We start from the raw sequence: 23,464 nt of genomic DNA on the forward strand, positions 1-23,464 counted from the left end.
ATATCATTCATTTAATCCTCACAACAACCCCATGAAGTAGGTGCTATGCCTATTTTATAAATAAATAAACTATTTAAGTGACTTACCCAAAATTACACAGCTACAAAGTGAGGAGTTGTGGTGTAAAGTAAGGCAGAAATTAATCTTTACTCTTAATCTCTTGAATAATACATCATATATGTTTTGTACTCATGAAATAATTTATTAATTTTTAAATAAAACTTGGTAAAAATTAATTGTATTATTAAAAAACCATAAAGCCAGGCTTTAGTTATAGCTCAATATAAACAAAAAAGAATTTAAAAAAAACCACAGAGCAGCATAGTGATTTATCTTTATGAAGATAAGAATGTTAGAAATAAAAATCTAACTAAAACAAATGTTAGTAAATTATACAGAAGGAACCAATAAAAAAACTTTGTATTGAATTGCTAAAAATAATGGTGGCATCAGGTTTAAATAAAAATGCTCTCAAAACAATTTAATTATGCTGCTTATATTTTAATTTAAAAAATGAAAGCTTTTAAACAAAATTTTATATATTTTTTCTTTCTTTTCTTTTTCTTAAGGGAAACCAACTGTGTCCTCTTACTCTCCCAGAGGAAGAGAAGAATGATCACCCAAGGCAAATGGCAGTTGCAGCAAAGCAACACCAAAGGTCCGTTTCACACTAAGGAGAGAACACTGCACTTTCTCTTCCCGTATTCCAGTGCTCACATGTTCAGAGAAACTCCTCTAGTAACACACCTTAGAAATTATGCTTGAAAGTAGTCTTTTCAATTAAATGTTAATCTAAAGCATTAGAAACCATTTAATGAGTGAAACAATAAAAAAATGTTTTCAAGAGATTTACAAAAACTGCTTTTGAACACTGAGAAAATGCTTTGGTAAAATAAATTTAAATTTAGAGTTTAAAAACTCTATAAAGTTACAGAAATGTCAAGTTTTATCTCTGGGTTTCCTTAATACTGTTTAGCATTAAAATGGGTCAATTATTTCTAGATTAAAAAACCAGTTTTTTCCGGGAAATATTTTGTTCAAAAAGTTTCCTGTGTTAGTTTGAAAGGAAAGCTATACATTAAAGTATACTGTCAGCTTATAAAACGTTAAGAAAAAAGTACTCCTTTCCACTAGATTTAAGTCTCTTGAGAATTTTTGTTTTATTCATTGCAATATCTCTATTGATTGAAAGAGGACCTGTCACATAAGTATGGGCTTAATAAATACTGGTAGAAGAAAAGCTCGCCTCAAAAAAAAAAAGTAGCTGCTTACTGGTAAAAAGCAAGTTAGTTACTCACAAAAAAACTCTTCAGTTAAAATACTAACATATCACTAGAAATTTTAGTAATTTCTGAAATGATTCACAGAATCAAGTGCCAAAATCCCCTTTACTAAAGTTAAATTATTTTACTGGTCAAGCACGAATGTTAGCTATCAGTAATATTTTTATGGTTCCTAAATTCATAATATCATTTAAACTAGTTTACATAGAAATTGATGCCATTTTGAAACTCAGTTTTTTTCTGCTAATTACCTAAGTTTTTGTCTATCTGGGCAATAACGGCAATATACTTCAAGGTAAGTAAAAACTATAGAGCATCTATGTTTCAAATATTATTAACAGAGGCTATTAAAATTCTATCTTTTTAAGATTAGATGTTCAATTTGCAGGTAATTCAAAGCAGTTTTTACATTATTGTAATCATATGAAAAGACTTAAAAGCAACAAATCAAGCTCAACAGTTTTCATTTAAACCACTAAAATTTAGCCCAGTCGACTATCTTCTCTTTTATTCTAATATTGTTTTCCTGATTTTAAAATTTTGAACATAAACTACCAATATATTTTTTATGTTAAGAAAAGTATAGTGTTTTGCTTATGATTATGCTATATAATGCTATGTTTAAGTTAGCGTCACATTTTTCTTGAGATGTTCTTTTTAAAAAATTAATGCAGGCCAGGCGCAATGGCTCACACTTGTAATTCCAGCACTTTGGGAGGCCGAGGTGGGTGGACCACCTGAGGTCAGGAGTTCGAGATCAGCCTGGCCAACATGGTGAAACCCCATCTCTACCAAAAATTAAAAAAAAATTAGCTGGGCATGGTGGTGGGCTTCTGTAGTCCCAGCTACTCGGGAGGCTGAGGCACAAGAATTGCTTGAACCCAGGAAGTGGAGGTTGCAGTGAGCCAACATTGCACTGCTGCATTCCAGCCTGGGCAACACAGCAAGACTCTGTCTCAAAAAAATTAACGTAAATTATTCCAGGAAAAAAAAAATTAATTTGCCAGGAGGCTGAGGTGGGAGGAATGCTGGAGCCCAGGAGTTCCAGGCTGCAGTAAGCTAGGATGGCACCACAGCAATCAAGCCTGGGCAACACAATGAGACTCTATCCCTTAAAAAAAAAATCTAATTGGAATTATGCTACAATCAGCAGATTACAAGTGGAAAATATGTAAAATATTAATATCCTGTTGTACATCGATGACAGGAAAAAATTCTTGATTGTATAAAGAAGGGTCTACTTCTTTGATGAGATGAAAAATTCTCCTTATTGGGCAGAATTTAGGAAAAGGACAGGCCTGTGAGACATACTATTTTATTTTTCGTTGACAGTCACAAAACAAAAGTATAAAGAGCTCAATTCAAATAATAACATATCGTTAATAAAAAGAGATCAGTCCCCAACATTAGCAGTCTACATACTATAGCCTAGATAGACCAGAGTCCAATAGCAACAAATATGACAAATCAGTTTTGGGAACTGGTTGAAAGAAACTGGGTCTGTAAGTTTAATTTCAGTATGAGAAACTCATAGTACTTGATTAGAAAATACTAAATTAGAAACATCTGTGGAAGTATACACAAAGCTGCCTACCATGTTTATATACTTCTATATTCCTTTTTTCACTAAAGTGTTACTTTTGGCAGTAAAAGTAATTTGCTTAAGAACGATGATTCAGATTTCTGGCTTCTCTCTTATCCATTTATCAGGAAAATAATGACTGTCAGGCTGGGTTACCAAATGTGTACAATCTAGTGCAGTAATTATCACATAAGTAATTATCAAAGGCCAATGAGAGAGAAGCCAAGGAGTGTATTTGCCCAGACATCAGAATAAATTATATTAGATGTTTGTGTAAGCCAACATATTGTATCAAATTTGATACATATTTTTCAAACTGTTATAGATGAGACTGATGTTAAGAAACAGTGCACAGACATAGTGCTAATGCCCTCAAACTGGTGCCCAGAGCTTAAGAAAAACTCTTTAAGGGCTGGGTGTGGTGGCTCACGCCTGTAATCCCAGCATTTTGGGAGGCCAAGGTGGGGAGGATCACTTGAGCCCAGGAGTTTGAGACCAGCCTGGGCAACTTTACGTTCAGAATTTCCCTGGGCAACAACCCTGTCTCTACAAAAAAATAAAAAAATTAGCCGGATGTGGTGGCATGTGCCTATGATCCCAGCTACATGGGAGGCTGAGGCAGGGAAGCCAAGGCTGCAGTGAGTCATGTTTGCACCACTGCACTCCAGCCTAGGCAACAGAGCAAATTTAAAAAAAAAAAAAAAATTTTTTTAACTCTTCAAGAATACTCAACTATTCAACTAGGTTAGTCTATAGCTGTATATAAAGCTCTATCATATAGCACCATACTTACAACAATGCAGGTAGTATGGACAGTTAGAACAAGAACACTGGAGGAGGAAAAAAGGGCTGGGAACAAATAGGGTACTTAGAAAACTGATGGTCCTTTCTCATAGATTTTGGTATGTTAAAAAAAAAAAAGGATTTAAAAGGACTTTCCTTTACCTCCCCAATTATCCGAAAGTATCAGATAAATATTTTTCTACCAAATTCTACTTCTAACCATAAGCTAGAGGTAGATTGTCTATGAGTCGTTTCATTGAGGTTTTTTTTTCGGTGAAGTAGTTGAAGAAACCTCAATTCCTGATTTCAGAGATACACTCAGGAAATATTTTATGAGTTCGTTTAAGCTAATTCACATGAGGGAGAGTTACAAAAGCATGAAAATCCATTTACTTTTTCCGCTTCATACAGTTCACTTTCTTATTAATTCTCTGTACATTAAACTATTCTAAAGTAAAATTTACTCAAACCTTGGAAGAAACATCAGCAATTAAAAAGTATGATTGGTTGATAATCTAAGATTTTGGTGATTTTTGTTTTTTAATTTAGCACTATTTTTACAAATCTCTATTCTTATAACTCCTACATTTTCTCTTATCTCTTCCACTCTCCTTCGTACTACACCTAACACCTGAGGAAGCAAATTCCAAGCCTTTAATTTGCCTCCAAGAATCGCAGAGGCAAAGACCAATCCAATAATTTAGATTTCTACAATGTAAACTGGTAGAAGATTAATCCTGTTTAATTTTCATATTGGTTCTCTCTGCAACCTTAATGGCACAGGATATCAATATGTGTACTTGGAAACGTGTTCTGTGCTTAAATAAGTCTGAGACATATTCAATTATAAACAGTGTTTTTTTTTTTTTTTTTGAGACAGAGTCTTGCTCTGTCGCCCAGGCTGGAGTGCAGTGAGCGATCTCGGCTCACTGCAAGCTCCACCTCCTGGGTTCATGCCATTCTCCTGCCTCAGCCTACTGAGTAGCTGGGACTACAGGCGCCTGCCACCAAGCCTAGCTAATTTTTTTGTATTTTTAGTAGAGACGGGGTTTCACCGCATTAGCCAGGATGGTCTCGATCTCCTGACCTTGTGATCTGCCTGCCTCAGCCTCCCAAAGTGCTGGGAGTACAGGTGTGAGCCACTGCGCCTGGCCAACAGTTTTTTTAACAGGTTTTCTAAGGGCCTTTAGTATGTTGATTTGCACTATGAATCTTTATTCTTTTCCTCTACACACCTATTTGCATCTCCTGGAAAGTGTTCTAAATTTACATATCAGCTTGAAAAATCCTGACTTCATTCACAATCAGGAAAGGAGGGATTTTGCTGCTATTTTAAAGTGACAGGTTCCTTGCCTCTTTCAAATTCTAAGAGAAAAAAATGATTTTTAATTCAAAATAACTAATTATGCTTGTATATTTTAAATGTACACAAGCATAAAAAACTGGCAGCAAAAGCATCTGAAGTTGTCAATAAATTATCACTGGTTTTGGAGGATTATGTGTATTTTTGCATATGCTTTTCCATATAATCCATGTTTTCTAAAATGAACATTATTTTGATAATCAGATATGAAGTTTGTTTTGTTTTAGTGACTGATGTCTCAACACCATCTAAATCTTTAAATTTATCATAGAAGGCATATTACCCCAGATAGGGAAAAGGAATACAACAAGTAAAATTGCCATTTAGAAAATTCCTTTCCAACAGTGTTCATAAATGTTTAAATCATAAAATCATTAAAAAGGTGAACTTTCTGAATTATGTATTTACAGCAAAGCAAGAATTCTGAAATAGGAACTTCTCATCCTGGGTATGGCACCACTCTAAAATATTTTGAAAGGAACAATCTTATCTTTATTTTAGCTATTCAAAAATGTTTTAGCACTTAACATGAATATTTGCCAATATATTAAGTTGCAGATGAGAAATTCTGTAAATCCCTTAAGATGTAGAGGAAAAAAATAAATCTTTCTGACAGTTTTTTTAAGACAGTAGAGGAATGTCTAATCCAATCAAACTTTTAAGAATTAGTGGCCAAGAGAATTCAAATTCTGTACTTAATATAAATAAGTAAATAAATAGAATAAAATAATAATGGAAGTGTTCAAAGCTCATTTTAATTTTTCTAAACATGTCAAGAATGGTTTGCATTAAATGCTCTAAGTGTGTCTTTTATGAAAGCTAGGAGCAAAAAATGTATCCAAGAGAAGTTTATAACAAACTCAGAGTTTCTTTTAGCTGTATCAAATTCAGTTTTAAGAACAGAAACATTGTTTGCCAACTTAAGTAACTAGATTATAATTTGATGTAAGCAACCAAAATCTGTGCTACTTACATAAGGAGGTACAGTGCTTAAATGGAGCACTAAAGAGACAAAAATATCCTAATTCTTTATTTGTAGCTAAGCATCATATGTAACAAAACTGTGTGCCATTTTCTGCCATCTATTAAAATTTATATTATTACATCTACATATTTTTAAACCTTACTAATTTTCTGCACTGGTAGCTTAAAATATTCAGGTTGCCTAATTTTACTGGTGTAAAATACATCCATTCATTCATCAATACTTACTGGAAATTAAGGTTTGGATTGAGGCCAATTTTTCTATTATTGTCATCAATTAAACTAAAAAAACTCCAATTTCTTATAAACCATTTCTAATTAATTATATTATGGTTCCAAAGTTAACAAAACAAGTAGGTTTCTTTGAGCTAGCACAATTTGCACATTGTATCATTTTATTTATGCCAAAAAAAATTTTTTTAAACAAAACTGATCTATGGTGATGAACAGCAAAAAGTTATATTTGTGTGGAGGGAAGGAGTGAGTGGTGATTGACTCAAAAAGGTCACTGGGAAACTTTTTGAGGTAGTGGAAGCGTCCTATAATTTGTCTGTGGTGATGGTTAATAGGGGTGTGTACAATTTTCAAAAATCATTCAATTGAGTCTATGGATCTATGCATTTTATTACATGTTAATTAAAGCTTAATAAAAGAGCAGACCATGCCAGTACTGGGGACCAAGGACCTGAGGCAGAAGTGGAAAGCTAAGCAGGTTTTGAAGCTCCTTGGAAGTTAGGGCTTCACAGAATGGTTTAAAAATGAGTGAATCCTTAGAATTGTATATATGATTACATGTAATATAAATACAAAGATTTATTCCAAAGCAACTTTTAGATTATATACTTTTCCCAAATACTGATTGCCCTTACTTAGTTCCATTACTATAGATAATGCAGAATAAATTATTCAAGATTTACAATATTATTAGTCAAAACAATGGGAAATTAAAAGTCAATGCTCTGATTATCTTCCTAAGTCATCTTTTACAAGACATCTATTATATAAATATATACTACTACTTCTTTTAACCACCTGAGAGGAAGAAAAAAATCAAACATGAGCAAAAAAAAAAAAAAAATTGGCCATTTACAACAAAAAATACTGGACATTGGCACAGCACTAAACTTAGCACTTCCAGAATGAACTGCAAGGACAGCATTAGAGTTCAAATAACTCAAAATGTTGATTTCTCAATCACTTTCCCAGTTTCCCATACCTCCCCCAAAGAAATTAACTTTAAAGAGTTTATTTGATTAAGCAAAATTTGAAAGCAGAGGATTAAAAAGTGAAAAAGGTGGTGCAGAAATTAGCAGAGGTGGCACTACCTGAAAGCTCATCAGAAAGGGGAGTGAGAACAATATCAGGCAAGAAGGGTTTGGAAGTATGGATCAGAACAGGAGCACTTTTAGCACTGCGTATATAGGCCGATGGCAGAGCACATTCACCAATGGATCGGCTTCTCATGGCTTTAAAAAAGGAAAAGAAAGAAGTGGGGAAGGAAAAAAGAAGAGTGACTATAATGAAAGGCTTGTGTCACAGAAAAAGCAGCAACAGAGAAAACTAAAAGGTACAAAGGAAGGAAATTATAAATTAAAACATTTCAGCACGGCAAATACTGGCAAGCTGTAAGAAAAGAAATCAGAGAACACACACAACATTTTGAATATAATTTTTTTATATAAAGCAGAAAAATGCTATTATTATTAACAGTTACAATGGAATAGCATTAAACAACAGCAGACACTTTAATTAGCATTATGTTCTCAAAACCATGGGTTGAGAAATCCACTGAATGGAAACATTGAAAATAACTCAATATTAATAGTTCAAAGAAACTTTTGGAACAATATTTGGGCATTTCTCTAGGCAATCCTGAGCCATTCTTCCTAATGAGGCTGAATTATAAGAACAAATCATTCCTACTTTCATATTCTTTACCAAATAAAGTTTTCTAAATCACTCACAGGTCTTTCTTAGAAATTTTTAGGTAATTCATAGTCAAAAGGATTTAATCTCATGTCTAGTATGTGTTTCTGGTAAGAGAATGCTAATCAAATCAGTATCTTTTATAATAAAGTATAGGAGTATAATTAAAATTTTTACATAGAAACATAGAAAACAGAATTTGCAGAGCATGAAAAATTGGGTTCTTGATAAAAATAGATAATTTTGTGCTTATTCAAATCATAAACATAAAAACTTAAAATTGTTTTCAAAGAAAGCTTTAAACTGGATTACTTTTTAAAAATTGCATTTGTAGTTGCATTTGATAATTTCTTAGAAGAGTCCCTAGTTCACAAAAATTAAAGATAAATTATAGTTCACTTAGAAATAAATAATCAAGTTTACACTTCCCAGAGATTTTTAAAAAAGCATTTATTTCAAGGATTATTGATTAAGTTATAGGTATTGTTACACATGAATCAAGGACTTGAAAGAAACAATACTGCATAATATCCAGTGTAATAGTAATGGTGGCAAAAGAAATAGTTTGAATATTAACACCAATTCAAATTGCTGAGTTTCCCTGATTACTGGACAGACTTGGTTCCCTGAAGTCTAAATTCCTTAGATTATCACACAACTCACACAAGACCTTTACAACTTGCCTACAATCTATCACTCAGTAAGACTTTTCTTTTACTGTCCTCATGTGCTGCCACTGCTCAGAATTTTATAATGTTCCTTAAAATTTTCATTCTCTTTCATCATCACATCATGACTTTGTATGTTGCTAATTTCCTTGGTCTCTTTTTCTTCCTGATATACTCCTTCATACCTGAAGTATCATCTCATCTGAAAAGCTTTTTTTTCTTTTTCTTTTTTTGAGACAGGGTCTTACTCTGTTGTCCAGGCGGGAGTACAGTGGCATGATCATAGCTTGCTGCAACCCTGAACTCCTGGGCTCAAGCCAATTCTCCCACCTTAGCCTCCAGAGTAGCTGGGACCACAGGCATGTGTCACTATGTTTGGCTAATTTTTTTTTTTCTCTATTTTTAGTGGAAACAAGGTCTCACTATGTTATCCAGGCTGGTGTCGAACTCCTGTGCTCAAGCGACCCTCTCACATTGGTCTCCCAAAGTACTGGGATTACATGAATAAGTCACCATGGCCAGTCCCTGAGAGGTTTTTCTAACTCTCCCAAACAATTATTTACTGGCAACACAGCAATAAACAAAAACAAACAAGAATTCCCACTTTTGCAAAGCTTACAATCTATTTTTAGTGGACTGTTTGTTTTTAGGTCAGCCTCCTCAACTTTTCGAATGCAAGAACCATATCCCCTGATCTGTCAATCCCTACTCCCTACCATGTATAAGTGCAATAATTTTTTACTTTTACTGAATATCTATATTTGAGCAGTCCAGCTTAACCATTTGAAAAACAATTTCAGGCTGTGAAGATACAGAGGAGTAAGTAAAAACAAACATTAACCAAAAACTAAATGCATTTCATAGTTTATAACTGGAAAAAGATAATCATAGATTTTAAAAATGTATGAATGCCAGCAAAATTAAGGATTCTTTAAGAACAATCTGTAGGTAAAAAATATAGAAGTGTGGAATATGCTAAGATAATGGCAACAATTTGTCTTTAGTGTATGGCTTACCATGCTGTGTATTAAAGATCAAGTGTATTTTAAAAACAACCCATATACAAAATGTCAGAATCTCACCCTATTCCAGTTTTCCCGCTAGCTTCTTCCCTTCTTGAGAAAGTAACCAACAATTTTATAATCTAATTTGAAACAAAAGTTATGTTGACTCCAACACAATCACTCATTAAAATTGGTCAGAGCAAAGACACAAATACATATGCAAATCTTAAAGTGTTGTTACACAGAGGGTGAAATATCATCTATAGTTGTAATCACCTTTAATTAAAAAAAAAGAAATATATATATATATATATATATTTTTTTTTTTTTGAGACGGAGTCTCGCTCTGTCACCCAGGCTGGAGTGCAGTGGTGCGATTTCGGCTCACTGCAAGCTCCGCCTCCCAGTTTCACGCCATTCTCCTGCCTCAGCCTCCTCAGTAGCTGGGACTACAGGCGCCCGCCACCACGCCCGGCTAATTTTTGTATTTTTAGTAGAGACAGTGTTTCACTCTGTTAGCCAGAATTTTTAAATATATTTTTTAAAAACCTGAATTGAGTTTTTGATTCCACAGATAAATTATAAGTTTTTCTTTTTTCCCCTGGGGCATAATTTCTGGGAAAGAACAACTCCTTTTTTTCTTTCTTTCCCAACACAAACTTGAAGGAAGAGCTTGGGCATTTCCCTTGGAACTTTTTCCATATTTGCAGTGGAATAAATTTGTGTTGTGATTCTGAACAAATTCTTTAAAAATGTACCCCTTGGCTGGTGTGGTAGCTCACACCTGTAATCCCAGCACTTTGGGAGGCCAAGGCAGGAGGATGGCTTGAGCCCAAGAGTTTGAGACCTGCCTGGGCAACTGAGGGAGACCCCATCTCTACAAAAAACAAAAACTAAAACATTAGCTGGGTGTGGTGGTGCCTCTCTGCGGTCCCAGCTACTCCGATGGCTTGAGGTGAGAGGATCACTTGAGCCCAGGAGGTCAAGGCTACAATGAGCACATCCATGTTTGTGCCATTGTACTCCAGCCTGGGCAACAGAGTAAGACTCTGCCTCAAAAACAAATTTAAAACCCCTAAAAAACGGAGCAAAAATGGTCACCTCCTTTTGTTGTTGTTCTTGTTTTAACTAAAAACTCTTAAGTCTTTAGGCATACCTAGAAGTCTGTCAAGGGCTTCACAGCTATGCAACCCTCACTATAGAAAATTATTTACAATGAATTAGCTATTGAGATCTTTTGGGATTTACTAACCAAAACAGTTACTGACATTTCTATTAGCACATACATTCCTAAGACACATACATCAGTGATCATAAATCTATAATATGCTTAATGGGCAGTATGAAAAATATAACATCAAAAAGTAAAAACAGATCTTCAAATTATGAGCATGACAATTTTTGAAGGCTTCCTATCTTTTCCCCTCTCAAAAAAAAAATGCATTCCCATAAATTCACCTTGGACCATACAGACTATATAAAAAACTGTAACTTGCACTCTAGAGTTTCCGTATAGCGTAAGAAATTCATGGACCGCAAATGTGATGGATCCCTAACGGCATACAAATACAAAAAATAAACATGACGAAGGCAACTCCAGAATTTTCTCATTTCCAAAATATTATACATTTTCCTCCTTATTTATTAAAATTCACATTATGTATACGTTCCTATCCATTGGCAGAAACACCCGTTAAAGTCCCCAAATGTAGGCCTATTATCATAATACACATAAATGAAAAGCAAAATCTGAAAACAAAACAGTGATATATATGCTCCAAAAGCTGAACACCAGGTCCTAAATCATAAATGCAAGCAAGTTACACTGCTTATGAGTATGTTCAAAAATAATTCTTAAATTCATTGCAATCTCTCTTAATATTTGTTAGCATAAGCAAAACCACAGACATACTCTCCACATTTTTTACATTTTAAACTTAACTATTAATAACAAAATTTATCTTAATAAAGCCATCTTGAGTATTCTGAGATAAAAGGATTATATCATGCTTAATATCTTTTAAATGCAGGTAAGTTCCCTTTATGTTTATTAAGTGAAAAATAATGAATAAATTCTCAGACTTTCAAAGAAAAAGCAAAAAAATTTTCTTACAATTTCTATCTGAAAATTCTAGAAAGCAACCAGTAAAATAAGTCTTTGAAACATCATGTGACAAAACTGTTACTTTGCAAATTTCAACATAGACTATACTAGTGTCTTCATGAATTGTAAGGACATAAGGTCCTTACATCAGTTTAGATCACCAGTATGAAGAAAGCTGTTTAAGTTAGTCAGAAAAAGTTAAATACTCTATCACTCTATCAGGTAATTCAAAGTCATAAGAAAAAATACAGTTTTAACAAGAGAGGAATCAGGTTTGTTATTAAAGGAAATACTTCATAAAAGAGAAATGTAAATCAGTGTCAGAAATACAATTTGTTTCTCTCAATGCAAGTCAGAAAGTAAATAAATGGAGAATGACACAAACTAAAAAATGAATTAAAAATTTTACAGATAAATCTGTGGTTATTTCAAATGTCTAAATTATTTTCTATTCCAAAAAATACATTTTTTTAAAGAACATATATTTTTCAAAACAGTTTTAGGTTTACAGATAAAAAATGAGTGTCAACTACACAGAGTTTCCATACATCCCTTTCCCCCTCCCTACCAGTTTCCCCAATTATTAACATCTTGTATTAGCATGGTACATTTGCTACAATTAATAAGCTCATATTGATACAGTATTGCTAAAGTCCATAGTTTACATTAGGGATCACTGTTTATGTAGTACCTTCTATGGGTTTTGAGAAAGTATAGTGACACATATATACCATTATAAGTATCATACAGAATAGTTTCACATCTTTATTCTCTGTGCTTGCTTCTACCTATTCATCCCTTCTTCTAGCCCCACCCCCCTATTCCTAGTGCCTGGAAACCAGTCATCTTTTTACTGTTGACAAAAGTTTGCCTTTTCCACAATGTCATATATTTGAAATCATACAGTATGTAGCCTTTTCAGATTAGCTTCTTTTACTCAGCAATACTCATTCAGTTTCTTCATGGTTTTTTTTTTTTCATGGTCTGAAAGCTCATTTCTTTTTATCATGGAATAATATTCCATTTTATGGATGTACAACAGTTTGTCCATTCACCTATTGAAGGATATCTGGGACAATTACAACTAAAGCTGCTATAAATATTCATGTGCAGATGTTTGCGTGGACATGTTTTCAACTTATATAGGTAAATATAAAGAGTGCTATGGTTGGATCCTACAGTAAGACTATGTTTAGGTTTGAAAGAAACTACCTGTCTCCCAGTGTGATGATATAATTTTGTATTTCCACCACCAATGAGCGTTCCCATTTCTACACTTCCCTGCCAGCATTTGGTGTTGTCAGTGTTTTGGATTTTAGCCATTCTTTTAGGTGTGTAGTGGTATCTTGTCTTAATTTGCAATAGTCTAATGACATACGATGTTGAGCATCTTTTCATATGCTTATTTGCCATCTCTGTATCTTCTTTGGTGAGGTGTTTGTTCACATCTTTTGCTCATTTTTCAGGTTGTTCTCTTCCTGTTGAATATTAAGAGCTCTTTGTATATTTTAGAACCAGTTCTTTATCAGGTATGTGTTTTGCAGATTTTCTCCCAATCTGTGACTTGTCATTTCATTCCCTTAACAATGTCTCTCACAAAGCAGAAGTTTTAAATTTAATAAAGTCCAACTTAGCAATTTTTTCTTTCATGAATTTCATTGTTGGTGTTGTATTATAAAACTCATTGCCAAACCCAAGGTGTCCTAGACTTTCTCCTATGTTGTCTTCTAGGTGTTTTATACTTTTGTATATTACATTTAGGTCTATGATCTGTTTGAGTTAATTTTTGTGAAAGATGTAACGTCTGTGTCTAGATTCATCTTTTTTTGGCATGTGGATGTCCAATTGTTATAGCACCATGTTGAAAAGACCATCCTTTCTCCACTGAATTGCCTTTGCTCCTTTGTGAAAGATCAGTGGACTCTAGTTGTGTGGGTCTTTCTGGAATCTCTATTTTATTCCATCTATTTGTCTATTCTCTCACCCATACCATACTTTCTTGATTACTACAGTAAATTTTGAAGTCAGGTTCTGTCCCTTCTCTGAATTCATTCTTTTCCTTCAATATTGTGTTGACTCTTCTGGCTCTTTCGCCTTTCCTTTTTTTTTTTTTTTTTTCTGATACAAGATCTTGCTGTGTTACCCAGGCTAGAAAGTACAGGGGCACAATCATGGCTCACTGCAGTCTTGACCTCCTGAACTTAAGCAATCCTCCCATCTCAGGCTCCCAAGTAGCTGGGACTACAGGCACATGACACCACATCCAACTAGTTTTTGTATTTTTTGTAGAGACAGGTTTTGCCATGTTGCTCATGCTCTGCCTTTCTATATAAATTTTAGATTCTGTCTGTCAATATCCACAAAATAACTTGTTAAGAACAAAATCAACTGAGATTGTGTTGAATCTACAGATTAAGTAGGGAAAAAATGACATCTTGCCAATAGTGAGTTTTTCTATCCATGTACATGAACTAGAGCTCTCAACTTATTTAGATATTCTTTGATTTCTTTCATCAAAGTTTCATAGTTTTCCTCATATGGATCTTGTAAATATTTTGCTAGATTTATACTTAATTGTTTTGGAGATTTTTGGTGCTAATGTAAATGGTACTGTGCTTTCAGTTTCAAATTCCAGTTGTTCATTGCTGGTATGGAGGGAGCAACTGACTTTTATATATTAATCTGGCATTCTATAACCTTGCTATAATTGCTTATTAGTTTCAGGAGGTTGTCACTTTGAAATTTTCCACATAAATAATCATGTCATCTACAAAGATAACTTTATTTATTTCTTCTCAATCTGTAGACCTTTTATTTCGTTTTCCTGTCTTACAGGAATAGTGAGATATCCTTGACTTGTGGATCTCAGCAGAAAAAAACCTAGTTTCTCACCATTAAGTATGATGCTAGAAGTAGGTTGTCCTGTGTTTTTATTTTTTAATAGATTTATTGAGTTGAGGAAGTTCTCCCTATTCCTACTTTGCTGAGAGTTTTTATCCTAAATGGGTGTTGGATTTTGCCAAATGTTTTTTCTGCATCTACTGATGTGATCATATGGCTTTTCTTCATTAGCCTGTTGATGAGATGAACTGCATTAGGGTAATGCAGTACTCCTCAAAAAGAATTAGGAAGTATTCCTTCTGCTTCTATTTTTTGAGAAAAATTGTGGAGAATTATTTCTTTCTTTCTTAAATATTCAGTAGACTTCACCATCTGGGCCTGGCTTTCTAATTTGGAAGGTTGTTAGTTATTGATTCAATTTCATTAATACATATCAGGTTGTTCATTAATACATATCAGGTTGTTCAGATTATCTAGTTCTTCTTGTATGAGTTTTGGTAGATTGTACCTTTCAAGTAATTGGTCTATTTCTTTTAGGTTATCAAATTTAATTCTTTTATCAGTAAATAAAAAGGATCATAAAAACAGACACATAGACCAATGGAACAGAACAGAGAACCCAGAATAAATCTACACATCTACAGTGAACTCATTTTCAATAAAAATGCCAAGAACATACACTGGGGAAAGGACAGTATCTTCAATAAATGGTGCTGGGATAACTGGATATCCATATGCAGAAGAATGAAACTAGAGATGAAACTAGATCCCTTTCTCCATATAGAGAAATCAAATAAAAATGGATTAAAGACTTAAATCTAAGATCTCAAACTATGACGTTATTGAAAGAAAACTTTGGGGAAACTCTCCAGGACAATGAAGCAGGCAAAGACTTCTTAAATAATATCCACAGGCAACCAAAGCAAAAATGGACAAATGAGATGACATCATGTTAAAAACCTTCTGCACAGCAAAGTAAATCATCAACAAAGTAAAGAGATGACCCACAGAATGGGAAAAAATATTTGCAAAGTATCCATCTGACAAGGGATTAATAACTAGAATACACAAGGAGCTCAAACAACTCTACAGGAAAAAAAATTAATAGTCCAATTAAAAATGGACAAAAGATCGATAAACATTTCTCAAGAGAAGACAGACAAATGACAGACAGGTATGCGAAAAGGTGCTCTACATCACTGATAATCAGAGAAATGCAAATCAAAACTACAATGAGATAGCCCACCCCAGCTAAAATGGCTTTTATCCAAAAGACAGGCAATAACAAATGCTGGCCAGGATGTGAAGAAAAGGGAACCCTCACATACTGTTGGTGAACCCTCACATACTGTTGGTAAGAATGTAAGTTAGTACAACCACTATGGAGAACAGTTTGGAGATTTCTCAAAAAACTAGAAATAGAGCTACCAATCCAGCAATCCCACTCCTGGGTACACACCCAAAAGAAAGGAAATCAGTTTATCAAAGAGATATCTGCACTCCCATGTTTACTGCAACACTATTCACAATAGCCAAGATATGGAAGCAACCTAAGTGTCCATCAACAGATGAATAGATAAAGGATATGTGGTATATATACACAATGAAATATTATTCAACCATAAAAAAGAATGAGATCCTGACATGAGGTCATTATGTTAAGTGAAATAAGCCAGACACAGAAAGACAAACATCACATGCTCTCACTTATCTGTGGGAGCTAAAAATTAAAACAACTGAAATCATGGAGATAGAGAGTAGAAGGATAGTTACTAGAGGCTCGGAAGTACAGTGGGGGAAGGGGTAAGTGCAGATGGTTAATAGGTACAAAAAAAAATTAGAATAAATAAGACCTAGTATTTGCTAGCACAACAGGGTGACTATAGCAAAAAATAATTTAATTGTAAATTTAAAAATAACTAAAAGAATATAATTGGATGGTTTGAAACACAAAGAATAAATGTTTGAGGTAATGAATACCCCATTTACACTGATGTGATTAGTACGCATTGCACTCCTGTATCAAAATATCTCATGTACCCCATAAATATATATACCTACTATATACCCACAAAAATTAAAAATAAAACAAATAATAAAAGGATCACGGGTAATGGTTCTTCTTTCATTTCTGGTATTAATAATTGATATCTTCTTTTTTTCTTGTTTAACTTAGCTACAGATTTATTGGTTTTGTTGATATTTTCTAAGACCCAACTTTTGATTTTGTTGATTTTTCTCTAGTGATTTCCTATTTTCAACTTCCCTGTTTTCTGCTCTAATTCTTATTATTTATTTTCTTCTACTTACTTTGGATTTTTTTTTTTCTAGTTTCCTATAGTGGAAGCTTACTGGTTTTGGATCTTTCTTCTTTAGTAATATATATTTTCAATACTGTACATTTTCCTCTAAGCACAGCTTTCACTGCCCACAAATTTTGATGTTATATTTTCATTTAGTTCAAAATATTCTACTATTTATCTTGAAACATCTTTGAGCTGTGCGTTATTTAGAAGTGTGTCGTTTAATCTCCAAGTATTTTAGAATTTTCCAACTTTTTCCATCATTGATTTATAGTTAAATCCATTGCAGTCAGAGGGTATATTTTATATGATTTCTATTCCTTTTAGTTTGTTAAGGCATGTTTTATGACCCAGAATGTGGTCTTGGTGAATGTTTCACATGAGTTTGAGAAGAATGAGTATAATCTCTGCTGGATTAAGCAACTTACAGATGTCATAATTAGATCCAGTTGACTGACAGTGCTATTCACTTCATTTATGTCCTCACTGATTTTCTGCCTGCTGGATCTGTCAATTACTGATAGAAAGATGTTAAATATCCAACCACAGTACCACTACTTCTTCTATTTCTCTGGGCAGGTTTATCTGTTTTTGCCTCATGTATTTTGATACCCTGTTGTTAGTAAACACACATTAAGGATTATTATGTCTTCTTGGAGAATTAATCATCTTTTTTTTTCTTTGAAATGGAGTCTTGCTCTGTTGCCCAGACTGGAGTGCAGTGGCACGATCTCAGCTCACTGCAACCTCTGCCTCCTAGGCTCAAGCAATTCTCCTGTCTCCCGAGTAGCTGGGACAACGGGCATGTGCCAACAAGCCCGGCTAATTTTTTGTATTTTTAGTAGAGGCAGGGTTTCACCATGTTGGCCAGGCTGGTCTCAAACTCCTGACCTCTGGTGATCCACCCTCCTTGGCCTCCCAAAGTGCTGGGATTACAGGCGTGAGCCACTATGCCTGGCCAGAATTAATCATCTTTATGTAATACCCCTCTTTAGTCTTGATAATTCTCCTTGCTCTAAAGTCTGCTTTGTCTGAAATTAACATAGTCATGCACTGCATAATGATGTTTCGGTCACCAACAGACCGCATGTATGATGGTGGTCCTTATGGATTATAAAACTCTATTTTTACTGTAGATTTTATATTTATAATACTCTATTTTAGCTGTAGGGATTATAATTATTTTTACTGTACCATTTCTATGTTTAGATATGCTTACACAAATATTTACCATTGTATTATAATTGCCTACAATATTCGGTACAGTTACATGTTGCACAGGTTTGCAGCCTAGAAGCAATAGGCTACACCATACAGCCTAGGTATGTAGTAGACTATGTCACCTAGGTTTCTGTAATACATTCTATGATGTTCGCACACTGAAGAAATCGCCTACTGATGCATGTCTCAGGATATATCCCCATTTGTTAAATGACACGACTGCATAATTAGCTTCACTTTCTTTTGATTAATGTTAGCATAGTATACCTTTTGCCATCTCTTCATTTTTAATCTGTCTAATCTATGTATCTTTATATTTTAAAGGGACTTATGGTCAACATATAGTTGAGGCTTGTTCTTTTATCCATTGAAGACAGTCTTTGTCTTTTAATTGGTTTATTTAGACAGCTAATGTTTAAAGTGATTACTGCTATAGTTAACACTGTACCACATTTGTTCCTGTTTTCTATTCAGTGCCCTTCTTTTTTTGTATTCCACTCTTTACTGCCTCCTCTGGTTCTGAGTATTTTATATGATTCCATTTTTCTCCCCTCTTAGCATATGAATTACACTACATTTAAAAAAAACCTTTTTAGTGGTTGCCCCTGAGTTTGCAATATACATTAACAACTAATCCAAGTCTTCTTTTTCTTTTTAAGACAGGGTCACATTCTGTCATCCAAGTGGGAGTGCGGTGGCATAATCTCAGCTCACTGCAGTGTCAACTTCCTGGGCTCAAGCGATCCTCCTACCTCGGCCTCCTGAGTAGCCGGGAGTACAGGTGTGAGTCACCACACCTGACTCATTTTTCGATTTTTTTGTAGAGACGGAGTTTCACCATGTTGGCTAGGCTGGTCTTGAACTGGGCTCAAGCAACTCCAGCCACCTGGTCTCCCACCTGAACTCCAACCACCCTGGTCTCCCAAAGTGCTGTAATTACAGGCATGAGCCACTGTACCCCACCCAAGTCCTCTTTTTAAAACAATGCTGTACCACTTTCCAGCTAGACATACTTAAAAGGATTCCCAATTCCTCCTTCTCATCCCTTAAAATACTGCTGTCAATCATTTCACCATCCACAAGCTATAATCACCTAATATGTTTTCGGTTTGTTGAACAAATCATTAGCTGTTAGATTAATTAAGAATAAAAAAGGCTGGGTGTGGTGGCTCACGCCTATAATCCCAGCACTTTGGGAGGCCAAGGTGGGTGGATCACTTGAGGTCAGGAGTTTGAGACCAGCCTGGCCAACATGGTGAAACGCCATCTCTACTAAAAATACAAAAATTAGCTGGACATGGTGGTGCACACCTGTAATCCTAGCTACTCAGGAGGCTGAGGCAGGAAAATTGCTTGAACCTGGGAGGCGGAGGTTGCAATGAGCCCAGATCACGCCACTGCACTCCAGCCTGGGTGACAGAGCATGTCTCAAAAAAAAAAAAAAAAAAAAGGAAAGAAAAAGAAAATATTTTATTTTATTTTACTTTCTTTTTCTTTTCCAGTGTTGGTGGTAAGTAAATATTTTACTTTCATTCATTAATTCTCTAACACTCTTCCATTATTTATGTAGTTTCTGACCTCTATCACTTTCATTCTTTATAAATAATTTCTTTTAACCTTTCTTGCAAAGCAAGTATACTGGCAACAAATTCTCTCCATCTTTGTTCATCTGACAGTCTTTATTTCTCCTTCATTTTTAAATTTGTTACATTTATTATTTTTCTTAGACTGGATCTTGCTCTGTCACCCAGGCTGGAGGGCAGTGGTGCAATCACAGCTCACTGTGGCTTCAAACTCTTGGGCTCAAGCAATCCTCTCACCTCATTCTCCTGAGAAGCTATGACTACAGGCACGCGCCACTGCACCCAACACATTTTAAAAATTTTTGTAGAGACAAGGTCTCACTATGTTGCTCAGGCTAGCCTCAAACTCCTGGCCTCAAGTAATCCTCCCATCACCTCAGTCTAAAGTGCTAAGATTACAAAGTGCTAAGATTACAGGTGTGAGTCAATGCACCCAGCCTCTCCTTCACTTTTGAAGGACAAATAAGCTGGATCTAAAACTCCAGGTTGGTTAATTTTCTTCTCTCACTTCTTTAACAAATGAAGTCTAGTAATGTGGAAAGTAGACAGCAAAGGAGAAAGGAATAAAATGAGATTGGAAAAAGGGGCAGAGGCCTAATCATGCAGGGCCTTATAAAAATCATGGTAAGATTTTCAATTTTATCCCAAGAGCAATAAAAGACCACTGAAAAATATAAGCAAATAAGTTCCATCAATTTGAAATTATTCTTAATATCACTACGACAAGAAGGTAGAAAACGGATCTGGAGGTTGTGAAAAACTGATGCAGGGAAGTTAGGATACTCTTGCAGCAATGTAGAGGTAATGGTGTACTGGACCAAGATAGCAGCAGTGAAAATGTAAAGAAGTGAAGAAAGGTGATAGATACTTAGGCTGAAGACACAATCATCAAGATATGATGATTCAATCAGAGTTTGGGGATATAGGAGAGAGAGAAGAGTTGAAGCTAACTCCCAGACTTCTAGCTTGAGCAACTTGGTTATTCTCTATCCCCACTGTTTGTCCTTCACCCCTGGTCCTGACTTTACATTAATAAAGCTACCCACTTCAGGTTCCATTAATGTCTTCTTAAACTCACAGTACTCAACATTTCCAAATTAATCTCTAAAAACAGTTTTATCAGGTTACTCCCCTTCTCAATGACGAGGAGGAATCTAAACTTTTTTGTGTTTACAGGATTATTCAGTAGTTCTTTTTCAGCTTTTACATGCAATAAGCAAAAGGGAAAAGTGAGAAATTATACCAGAAAAATCCATTAAAATAAATCAGATTGGTCCCAATACTATAGTAATACTAGAGCATATGGACATGAATTTGTCAGTCTCAGAAGGTCATGAACTTCTTGAGAATAGGAAATAAACTGCACTTTAGACTAAAAATCATTTTGGCAACAAGTACATAAAATTGATGTGAGCGGGCCAGGCGCGGTGGCTCACGCCTATAATCCCAGCACTTTGGGAGGCCCAGGCGGGTGGACTGCTTGAGGCCAGGAGTTCGAGACCAGCCTGGCCAACGTGGTGAAATCCCATCTCTACTAAAAAACAAAAATTAGCCAGGCGTGGTGGCAGGCGCCTGTAATCCCTGCTACTCGGGAAGCTGAGGCAGGAGAATTGCTTGAACCCAGGAGGCAGAAGTTGCAGTGAGCTGAGATCATGCCACCGCACTCCAGCCTGGGTGACAGAGCAAGACTCCATCTCAAAAAAAAAAAAAAAAAAATTGATGACAGCAGCCACTCTTCAAGTCTCTTGGATATATACCTGTGAATGGGATTGCTGGGTCATATAATTTTAACTTTAAAGGAACTGATTTCTAGAGTGTTTTTCAAAGTAGATGTACCACTTTACATTCCCACTAGCAATATATAAGGATTCCAATTTCTCCACATCCTCACCAACACTTAATATTTGCATTTTGATAAACAATAGCCATCCTAGTGGGTGGGTGTAAAGTGGCATCTTACTGTGATTTTCATTTGCATTTCTCTGATAGCTAGTGTTTTTGAGCATGTGCTTATTGGCCATTTGCGTATCTTCTTTAGAGAAATGTCCATTCAAATCCTTTGTCCATTTTTAATTGGGTTGTCTTTTTACCTTATATTTTTAAAGTCTAAAGTTAATGCAATAACACCAGCTCTCTACCTCACCCTGAACAAGATAAGGATTTGAGAATATTTATACTCTCACCAAACTCTTCCTGAACTATATATTATGAATGCCCAGTATTTAAATTCTACCCTTCATTTTAATTCCAAAATTACTATATTCAGATAATATTTCTTTAGATTTACCTACACATTTACCACTCTCTTTGATCATTTATCCTTCTTGCATCTCAGACTTTAATTCTGAGGTAATTTTTTTTCCTGACATATTCTTTTAGAAGTTATTTCATGAAGGTCAATCATAGCAAAGTATTTTAAGCTTTTGTCTTTGTTCTACCCTCCATTTGAAAGTTTGGTCAGTACACAATTCTATAATGATAGTTATTTTTCCTTAGCACTTTGAAGATATTATTATGCTGTTCAGTCTTCCATTGTCAGTGCTGAGAACACTGTTTTCAGCATAACTGTTTTTCTCTGGCAGATTATGTATTTTTTTTCTTTGCAGCCTTTATGCTCTTTTCTTTGTCTTTCCATTCTGCTATGTCACTGCAGTGTGTTTAAGTACAGGTTTCTACTTACTTATTTGGTATATTATGTGCTTCTGTTTCTATAGACTCATAGCTTTAATAAATTCTCTGTCATTCTTGAAATACTGCCTCTCCTTCATTCTCTCCTTCTGGTATTCCAACTAGACACATCAGACCCTCTCATCCTGTTCTACAAATTTCTTACCTTCTCCTTCACATTTCCCATCTCAATGTCCTGGGTAATTTCCTCAAATTTCTAATCCAAGTCACTGATTCTCTCTTTATTTATATCTTATGTGTTGCTTAATATTGTTTTTTTTTTCTTTCAGGAATTATATTTTTATTTCTCAAAGTTCTATTTGATTCTTTTTAATCATTTTAATGAGCTTATCATTTTCCTCTTTAAATATTTCAAACATGGTTATTTTATAGTCTGGTTATTTTATTCCAATATTAGGGATTAAAATCTTAAGGAATCTAAATTTTCTCTCTTTTTTGCTAACTCATTTACATAATTTGTTTCCATGTTTACTAAATAATCTTTGTGAACTCATATTTGGTTGATTCTAATCTGTGGAATTTCTGGAGGCCTAATTGAGAGTGAATTACTCCAGAGGTAATTTGTGTTTGCTTGTACAACTGTCAGGAAGGATTACTGACCAGAAATTAACTTGTATCCTTGTCAAGATAACCAATTTAACATGGAAGTCTTCAATTCAGTCATCCAACCTTGAAGCTTGCTCAAGTCTTAGTCTGGATCCCAGAAGTGATTATCAGCAATTTTCTTCCAGATCATCCCACTTTTCCAGTGTGCTTACTGCTCATCACTCCATTTTCCGCTCATAGTTTTGTTTATTTTGGTCAAGGAAGCGAGTAAGAAGAGTCTTAGAGGTTTCTCTATTTGCAAACCAGTGGTACAACGAAATGCTAGCAAGAATATCTAATAGCTCCAGAATATCAAGTTCACTGTGTTGCTGGCAATACGAGTCATGTAATGACTTTTTAAAAGCCCCTTTCTTCCCAATTTTTTATTAAGAAAATTTTCAAATGTAGAAAAAATTAAAAGATGGTGAGGCATGGTGGCTCGTGCCTATAATCCCAGCACTTTGGGAGGCCGAGGAGGGCGGATCACTTGAGGTCAGGAGTTCAAGACCAGCCTGGCCAACATAGTGAAACCCCGTCTCACTAAAA

At 34.8% G+C, this 23,464-nt stretch overlaps 1 protein-coding gene and 1 pseudogene across 6 annotated transcripts in view; both read right to left on the reverse strand.

Moving 5' to 3' along the window:
- Positions 1–23,464, reverse strand: part of RALGAPA1 (Ral GTPase activating protein catalytic subunit alpha 1) — a 277,595-nt gene that overhangs the window by 160,293 nt on the left and 93,838 nt on the right. For 2 of the 6 annotated variants that reach the window (XM_054447717.2, XM_063651533.1), the window contains exon 17: positions 7,321–7,461. The exons of the other annotated variants lie outside the window; for them this stretch is intronic. In XM_054447717.2, coding sequence (XP_054303692.1) covers positions 7,321–7,461 — 141 coding nt within the window. The remainder of the gene's footprint in view (positions 1–7,320; positions 7,462–23,464) is intronic. 6 annotated transcript variants of the gene reach the window in all.
- LOC129013486 (small nucleolar RNA U3) lies at positions 574–775 on the reverse strand (annotated as a pseudogene).

The sequence above is a fragment of the Pongo pygmaeus genome, chromosome 15 (assembly GCF_028885625.2).
Source record: "Pongo pygmaeus isolate AG05252 chromosome 15, NHGRI_mPonPyg2-v2.0_pri, whole genome shotgun sequence".
In the NCBI taxonomy this organism is placed as follows: domain Eukaryota; kingdom Metazoa; phylum Chordata; class Mammalia; order Primates; family Hominidae; genus Pongo; species Pongo pygmaeus.